The sequence below is a fragment of the Varanus komodoensis genome, unplaced genomic scaffold (assembly GCF_004798865.1).
Source record: "Varanus komodoensis strain SLA01 unplaced genomic scaffold, ASM479886v1 scaffold8, whole genome shotgun sequence".
Lineage (NCBI taxonomy): Eukaryota > Metazoa > Chordata > Lepidosauria > Squamata > Varanidae > Varanus > Varanus komodoensis.
Window position 1 is genome coordinate 39089806 of NW_025336481.1, and position 9455 is coordinate 39099260.

The 9455-nt window shown below is 43.4% G+C and overlaps 1 protein-coding gene across 4 annotated transcripts in view; it reads left to right on the forward strand.

Annotated features, from left to right (window-relative positions):
* The window catches only part of RPP40 (ribonuclease P/MRP subunit p40), a 63198-nt gene that overhangs the window by 21655 nt on the left and 32088 nt on the right, over positions 1-9455 (forward strand). The window contains exons 9-10 of one of the 4 annotated variants that reach the window (XR_006417155.1): positions 3262-3458; positions 8595-8708. Coding sequence is in view for 2 of the 4 variants with exons in the window: in XM_044455826.1 (XP_044311761.1) it covers positions 3262-3281 (20 nt within the window). In the remaining 2 variants the exon portion in view is untranslated. The other 3 variants (XR_006417154.1, XM_044455826.1, XM_044455828.1) reach the window with 3 other exon arrangements.

Below are 9455 nucleotides of genomic sequence, written 5' to 3' on the forward strand. Positions count from 1 at the left end.
TACGCTCTGTGCATCACACACATGGACCACTAGCAAGCTTGCCATGTGAAGGATTAAAGGATGCTGTCTTCACTGGAGGATGGAGGAGAGGACTGCCCTGTCAAGGGAGCAGTTTTCCCCTGGGTAGGAAGGCCAGATCTGGACAGATGGCCTTGTCCCTGTGGAAGGTTAGGTATGGTGGGTCAATCTGGGAGGCACAGAGCTTGCTGGCATGTCAGGCTGTTGTGATCACAACCAAGAAGGGAAGCTTCCACGAGAGGAGATGCAGATTGGTTGTAGCCAGTGGCTTGAAGGGTCCTTTGGTGAGGGCAAGCTCCATGCTGGGGTGTAAGATCATGTTGTCCATGGCATTGCGGCAGTAAGTCATCATGGGCATCAGGGTTGTCACTTGAGAGTGCAATCTCCTAAGCACTGAAATTTGGGGTGAGTGGCAGCCCAGCAACTGGTGGAACTGCCTCCAAGGTCCACTCTGGGCACAGTGGTGGTGTCTTCCTTTGACACCTAAGAGTGTAATCAGTTAGAGGGTGTAGGGGACCAGAGGGGCATGATTGTTAGTCAGTTGAAGCTCACACTGTGCCTTTTCTTTTGTTTGGGTGATGTGGCCATCTTTTTGGAGTGCTTGTGGCTTTTCTGGCTCTTCAGTTGCCCAGTGAACAAATCAACTAGGGATTCTAGCTGCTGAAGTGGAAGGACAGTCCTGTCCTTTTCTGGAGGAATCTGCGATCTGGGGGGCCTTCTTCCAGAGATTTTCCTTGAGCCGATTAGCCTGGTGTCTCCGAGTCTACTTTGTGAAGGCTTGGCAGTGAGCATAGGCCTCTATGACTTGTCTCTTGCCCAGAAAAAGAAGGCAGAGGGAATGACTGTTGGGGGAAGGCAGGCTGCTGTCTCATAAAAGCCACTGAGGATGCCATCGTTGGAGATGGAGAAGGTGGAAAGCAAGAGAGAGGCACAGGCAACTTGGGGAGAGAATAAAGCTGGTATGAAAAATATATTTTTGTAAGATTTTTTAAAAAATATATATTTTATACTGATAGAGTGAAAGGGGTTCTCAAAAGAGGAGAGGAATGGGAGAAAGAGTTTTTAAGGGGAATAAGTTGAGAAGAGAACAATGCTGGATACTCAAGTGGTAGGAGAGAAGCAACACCCGATCTAGGTGCAAAGGTAGTCAAAAAGGAATTGAGGGGCTGGGCAGGAGCTTCTCCCCCATTTTACCCTGGAATAGGAAGGGGAGGGGCTCCCACCCATCAAACACATAGGTACAGAAACTTCCCAAAACCAGGTTCTGTGCAAGCAGAAAGTCCGTATGTGTGGTGCACAGAGACCCTGAAGAAGAACTCTTGTGACTGGCAAGTACAATGCATGGAGGTTCCCAGTCCAGCTCAATGGAACCTCTGCCTTTTTCCTTGGAACAAACAGTTGGAACTGCCAATTGTGACAGTGCTCCTCACATCTGGGGGAAGGCAGGGCAGGATGAGCCATGTGGGAAGATGGCACACAGACACACAGCAGCAGCAGCAGTGACATCTTCTGTGCTGTGAGTCAGGGCAATGCGGGTGTTTGGGCATGGAAACTGAATACCCAGCCTGTTCACCTTTATTTTGTATGCAAAACTCAATGTTTACTTTGCTCTGTTGTGCCAAGTTTTGCAAAAAGAGAAAAAGAAAAAGCCGTTGCTGTTGCTGTTTTAAATAGCAAAGCTGTTTGTTGCAGAAGTGCTATAAGGAGGTCCATTTAACTCAGCCCTTGCTTTAAAGGCAGCATTGCTTAAAAATACCTCCTCTAAATGTGTTTTATTTATTTGGAAAAAAAGCCCCCTAAACAATAAAAGAGAAGTTGATGTACACCTAGCACCTGCAGGAACAAGAGAGAGATTTCCCCAAAACACAAAACAAACCAACAAACACAATGGTTCAGCAAAGCATGAAGGGGCTATAATATGATCATAATAATATTACCAGTGTGAACTGAGGTCAGACAAGGGCCTCATGCCATCACTGTAGTGAAAACTGCCTCTGCTTTCCTAAACCTGGTGCACTCTATTTGTGTTGGACTGCAGGTTAATTTGAAGTTGTCATCTGCCAAATCTGGAGTGTAGCAGGCTGGAGAAAGGTGACTGAAAGAAAAGTACAACGTAAGGAGATTCTGTCCAAATACTGGGAAAGCACTCCTGAATTTGAGAGACACTGGTGAAGGGGATCTTGTAGATCTTCTATATGTCACAGATTTCAAAAATGTGTACTTTTACGTAACAGGAATGTTTCTCTTCTGATTCTGCGTTCAGTCTGCCCTTTTGTAAGTAATGTGAAATCACATGGTAGTTGCATAAACTAAGGAAATTCAAAGCGAACATAAATTGAGTCCACTTCTCTAAACTTGCATAACATTGTCTGTTGTCTCAGGAAATGTGATCTGTACACACAGGCCAACTTCTGTTTGAAAATCTCTGTTTACTGGATAAAGTACTATAAGGTATTGAGTGGCCTAAACAAAGGGAGAGACTGAATCCCAGTTTTAACTCCATCCAAACAGGTGACTCCATCACTGATATTAATTAACACACATGTATATTTCACATAGCAGTGCACAAAAAGGCACTGCAACTTCAGGTTGCTTACCCTTTATTCTTCAAGTCGCTGTCTGTGCATTCACACATACAGGCTCTCTACCTGCATTGAGCCAGTTACAAGGAAGATTTATTAGCTAAGACCATTCTGGCAGGGAACCCCTCCCACAACCCAGCATGCATTATGAAAGTGAAAAGTTCTCATGCTTTCCCTCAGTTCAAACAAGACTGCCCAGGTGGTCCTGGGACCAAAGGAGGATTTATAGGACCGATTGCAAACTTGCCAGTCCAAAATGAAAGTAGTTAAATGTTTATTAAGCAGGGCTGGTGGGTGGGTTGTGTGTATGACCACTTGAAGAATGACAGTTCCAGGTAAGTGACCTGCCTCTCGTTTGTAGTCTCTGTGCATCATACTTACGGGTGACTAGCAAGTCAATCAAGTGATTCTGCTACTGGAATATGAAAATAAGCATCTCTCAAGTCCACTGATGCCAACTAGTCCCCTCACTGAAGGAGAGATAAGATGCCTCATTGGGTGACCTCCTTGGAAATGTTGCATTGAGATAAAAGAGTTGCGGTACCTTAGGTCCAGGATCAGTCAGAGCCCTTCATTTAGCTTTGGTACTGTGAAGTATCTGGGGGAAGAGTCCAGGCGAGCGTAGGAGGCATTAACTTGCTTCTATGGCCTCCTTCAATAGGAATCTATTCCAACCATTAAGAGTGGTGATAGAGCTGTGTTCCATAGGATACCAGTGAGTAAGAAGGCTTCTAGCTTGACCTGTAGCTCTCTGTACTATTGGCTGCACCCAAGCATTGGAGATGATTACTTCGCATGTGGAGAGGAAGAGGGAGCAAGAGCAAGACAGTTCTCAAGAACAACAAAAACAGGAAAGAGGTAAGGGCCAGCCCAGGAGTCTACTCGGTGCTTCCAGGGATCGGGGCCAGAGCACCTTTGTCCTTGCTGATAGAGAGAAACACCATCCTTACACCTCTGTAATGGTGCACTGACAGGGTGAGAGGTTTGGTGTGCTTGGGACTGAGGCACAGTGGTGAGGAGCTGAGTGCAAAGCACTTTTAGAGTCTAAAGATGGTGGTTGGTAGAGCCCTATCTACCTCACCATGGTCCATGGGTTATGACATATGTATATTGCCTATGCAATCATCAGTCCTTGAGTTGAAGAGCCCGACTCTATCAAATGGCAGGTCTTCAATCCATAATGCCACTGTGCCAATCATAGCATTTGTGCTGTAATTCACCTGTGCCTGGTGGTATTTATTTGCATTCAGGAAAGTGCACCACCTGGAAAACTTAGCTGAGAGAATTCTTGCTGGGAGGTGGTCACAGAGAATTCCCAGTTTCTCTAAAAGGAAAAGTTGGTACCTTGTCATGGTGGCCTGAGAGTTGGCCATCTTGAATCCTAACACCAAGGAAGCATAGATGCACCTCCTCACAGTGCCCAGGTGGCATCTCCCTTGTCATAGAACAGGGGCCGACATCCTTTAACACTCGAAGAGCCATTTGGATCTGTTTCCCACAGAAAACACCATGAGCCGCAAAACTCTTTTGACCTCTAAAATGAAAATAATACTGCATATATCATTTTTTACCTTTATGCTATGTATAAAAAAACTATAGTGTATTGCATTTATGAAACAGATCAGCGGCTGTGCCGTGCTGGCGCGGGTCGCAGATCGGCGGCTGTGCTGTGCCGGTGCGGGTCACAGATCGGCGGCTGTGCCGGCTGTCACAGATCGGCAGCTGTGATGCGTATTTTGAGCAATGGAGCCACAGCAGAGGGATTCAAGAGCTACGTGTGGCTCTGGAGCTGCGGATTGCCGACCCCGTCATAGAACATGGAATGCCCTTGATGTGACCTTCCTTGTGTTGATTCCACCACAATGGAATTCAGCTTAAGGTGCTGAAAAAGAAAGGCCATGTTCTTCTTCTGCACCCTATACGCTGTCCTGAGACCTTTGGTATCAGATGGGATATGTTTTAGATGAATGAATGAATGAAATACTGCTCTCCAGTCTTCTGAATCTTGGTGCCATTGCATGTAGGGCCTTCCAAAACTGTCTGAACTGCCTATAGTAGAGTTGGAAGGGGATGGCAACAGGTCTCAATCAACTGCTCTGTTTGGACAGCACTGACAGCTGTATGATGGACCTTGGTGGTGGTAGCTTCAGGGATCATAAAACCCTTAGCAGGGGAAGATGGGAGAGTGGGAATAGTCTCTTTGTTTTCCAGCAGGTTCCATGAAAGGAAGTATTGACAATGGAGTTGAGTGGAGTCTCAAGAGGGGCCAAGCAGGTGGCATATCTCAAATCTCTTCTCTGGCACCGAGGCAGAGATGGATTTGAGCCTCAATGCTGATTGCAGAATGTTCCAGATGGATGGTTCTGACAGTTAGGACTGATCAAACATCTGCTTGGTGCCACTTATGCTTGGTGGCTGAAGGCAATGCTGATTTCAGCTCCTTGGGCCTCTTGCCTAATTTCTTGGCTTTCTCCAGCTTCAGTGAATTTCCTGAAGTAGGCAGCAGTGATTGGCCCATGGCTGGGGCACTTGCTGTAGGAGACATGGAGTGCAGTGAGGATATGGATCTAGAGGTCGACAGGTAAGGAATCTCTTGGCAGCTTGCACATCCACCACTCTAACAGCTTTGCTCCATCATTCTGCCTGAAGACAATCAGTACAGTTTCCTTGCCTGCTTTGTAAACACTTGACAGTGGGTCGCCGATCAGCTATGTTGCCCTCACCAAAACAAAGCAGGCATGAGTGCCCATCAGTAGGCAGCAATTTAGGGTTGCACCTCACATATTTACAGGAAAGAACCTTCAGTGCCCTCAGAAAGGAGACAAGGCAATTTTAGAGAAAGGAGTAGGAAAGATTTAAAAAAATGTGACTAGAATCAGGAAAAACAGATTTTAATTCTTTGTGGGAAGGATTAAGAAGAAATGGAAGTACACAGATGAGGAGGGAAAATGGGTTTATACTGTACAAAGAATGGCAAAGTGGTTATGAAGAGATAAAAGGGAGCAAAAAATCCCACAAGGACAGAAAGAACTTCCCAAGGCAGAGACCCAGGTTGAAGAATGGGCAGGAACTCCTCCCTCATGGTGGATGCCGGGGTGGGGGAGGGGCTCCCACCAAAATGCTCCCAGCCAGAAAAGCTTCCCTGGGACAGGATCCCTGAAGGCACAGAGCCCATATGTGTGATGCACAGCAGCTATGAAACAAAACTATGTGAGAATGGAGGCAATCACCAATTCTTATTTTAAAAAATGAATTGTCAGTTCTCATTCCACTCTTCAACAGTTTATTTATTATATTGATATCCCACCTTTTTCTCTTTCAATGAACTCAAGGCAGTTTTCATAATTCTGCTCCCTTCAGTCTTATCCTTAGGTGATGTTTTTGTTTTGTCCCGTTGAATAAAGAGTAACCACTACAAATGACATCTAATAAAGTTTAAATCGAACAGCAAATGTTCAGTACTTTCCAATGTTTGGATATGCAGGAACTAAGTGACATTCTGCAGTTATATTAATTTAAATTAGGACTGTGCAACATCAGTAACTGATAAGATTATGTTCACAGAACATAGCAAGTAATATTTATGGTTAGTACCCACAGCTGGCAACCTCCATGAAAGTTCATGCCAGAATAAATGCATTATGTCTTTAAGAAGTCACGAGACTTGTCGGTTTTGCTCAACAGGTTAAGGTGACTGTCTGAAAGTAAATAGTGTAGCATCTCTTTTGTGTCATATGTGAAAGTCTTCTGAACAGATTGAATATAGTGGGCAGGTTCATTCAAGAAGCAAGATGCCATGGCGAAATTTGACCAATTTGGATCCGCTGTGTTGTCTAAATGCAGTTCTGGAGTTCCCTCATGACAGGATTAGCTTTTCCAAAACCATGGAGAGAATCAAATGTCTGTTCTAACGTTTCCAGGCTTAACCATGGTTTCTCCGGTTATCAAGACCTGGAGCACTGAAGGAGCAGGGGAAATCAATCTCCGTGGGGTTGGAGGGGCTGGGAAGTGCCCCAGACATGCAGGTACCCCCAGGAAGGGGAAGGGGGAACATGCCTCAGGACTTCAGTAGAGGAATCAGGAGGAAGCAACTGTAGTCCATAGGCCAAAAAAATGGGCAGAAGAGATTAGGGTTTTCTTTCTTTTTGGTGGGAGGTACATGAATCTGGGGCAAGGCCAGGAGGACAAAGCAGGGAGAGTGGAAACTGCTGCCCAGGTAACCACGTGAGCACTTGACTGGTAAAATTTGGGGCAAAAATCTGCACATTGTGGAAACAGCACAGAGTTTTTTGTCACATTGTTTCAACCTAATCAGTGTGTCTAGGCCAACCAGTCTTTGAGTCAACAGAGGAGACCTTTGTTGTTGCATCCCTGGAGTTTTTAGATAAAAGCAATTATGCAATACATGAACTTGACTTCATATTGTAAATATCCAAATAGCTTTTGGTTGTGTGAATTTGAACCACACCATTCAGTCCAGAGATTTAAGAGACTATTAAGCCACTGGTTGCGAGAGAGAGAGCGAGCGAGTGAGCGAGCAGGAAGGGGGGAACTTATTCAAATGTGCAGCAATGTTACATATTCAGGGGTAATTTTTGTGTGTGTTCTAAGCATGTACACCAATGTGGAATCACAGATTTAAGTACGTATGAACAGATGTGTTCACTCCTGCCTGGATCGATTTTCCAGTGTCAATTTGATGCCTGCAGTTGGGATTCGACAAGCATAACTTACTTGCTACATAATTTCTTAAACAGTAGGCTGAGAGCCTTTGCCAGGTTGCAAAGTGCCTGCATGTGGCAGCGAGTGCCGGATACCTTGAAGTGATCCTCTGCTACTGAGACACGTAGCAGCTCAGGGCTCCTAAGAGTGAGGATGCTGCAAGGAACAGGTAGATGCAACTGTTCCATTCCTGTCCTTTGGTCCATTGCACTAGAGCACAAAGCAGTAAGACCAGACTCTGCAATGTACAAAAACAAACAAGCAGATGGGGAAAGGATAACTAGTCCTCAGATGGATTAGCAAATGCATTTATGAAGCATTAAAAAATTTTATGTCTTAGAGACAGCCTTTTCCCACATTTGCCTAAAGGTGTTTTTGTCCACTGGAGAACTGCTTCTGGGTGCACTTATTTCCAGAAGTCTGAGGGTGGATTGTGTCTGGATAGAGGCTTTTTCCTGTTGCGCACAAACATTAAAATTTCATTTCCAGGGAGGTTAAGCTTTCGCCCACTTTGCTATTAGTTCAGAACAGGCAAAGGCCTCTTCGGACACCAGTAATGCAATCTGAACTTGCATTTATTTTTTATTCTAACTTGCATTTATTTTTTATTCTAACTTGCATTTATTTTTTATTCTGCTGCTGTTTCATTATATGTTTAAAATTTGCTGAAAGCATTGCTTAAGTGAAGGACAGATATGTTCCTAAACCTCTACATTTCCTCAATCTTTCTTCAGAAAGATATTTATAGTTTTTATAAATTGTTCAATTAGCAAAAGCTCTCAACATGAAGAAAAACAAATATTAAATATACTTACTGTTGCCCATGAAGATTTTTCTCATGATGCAAAAACTAAATATAAAACTACTTATTATTAAATTTGTTTAAAGGCTGCCCATTAGTATCATGCCAAAACTAGGAATGTGTTTTATCAGTGTTTACTGCCAAGCAGTTCAAATATGACCATGAAAAATAATATGGCTTGAAATGTGAAAAGCTGGATTTTTTCCCATGCATCTGTGGACTGGTTTCCCATTATTTTGGTGTTTAATGTCCAGAGCATGCAGGTGCTCAATGGGTGTATTTCAGAGAAACAGCAATTAAGAGACGGGTGGGAAATGTATTGAAATGTGTGGCAATCCAAAGACTGGCCTATATTCTAAAATTGCAGGAAATGTACACTAATTGTTCTTGTAACTGCATGAAGACATTAGTAATTTGGAAACAGAATAACTTAATGTACTTTTTTCTTTCCTTTTTGTTTTGGGTCGAAGAGATAATGCAAGTGCAATTCCCAGAAGAGTTTGAATTTTTCACATAACACCAACCAAGACGTAAACCTCTTTTAACTGCATTCAAGCATCTAAGATGGGTAACAGATTGAAGAGGTAATGTGTTGATATTTCATTTTCTTTAATGTGCTGTATTGGCAATTGAGAAAATTAAGGAGTACAGTCCGAGGGAAACCTATCTGTATTTACAAAAAATATTTTAAAATGTGCAGTTTAAAATGACTTGAAAGGCTGGAGTGAGCTATTTCTGGGAGTGGTGGGGGGAATGGGGGTGGAGAAAGAGGACTACATATTGCAGCACTTATAAGAGGTGTTAAGAAATATTAGTTTTATTTTAACCAGTTCACAGCTGAATATTTATTCTATAAAAACTTTACAGATTGTACAGTTTATATATAGTTCAAACTACTAGAACAACAAAAAGTAGGTCCCACAGATGCAAAAATACTGTACCAATCCAAGGTAAAAGCAGATTTTCACACTGTACATCTTTCCACTAGGATGAGGTGGTCAGGCTCCAAGTATAAAGTTCCAAACTGTACAAAAATAAGGTTTGATTTTCCCCTCATTCTTCATACATTCAGTAAGATTGCAAGGATAGATATCTAAGTGCATTAGATAACTGGAGTCAGAAATCATCACACACTCCTGAAAGGAATGCAAAATAGACCTATTTACACAGGGCACTCTTGTACACTATGATATATATAGTGGATATATATATATATATATATATATATTATGCACACTGATCCAGAAATGGCAGCCTACCCTTCTGGATGCAGTCCCAAGTGCACAAAAGGACACTGTGTGTGTGTGTGTGTGTGTGTGTGTGGGGGGGGG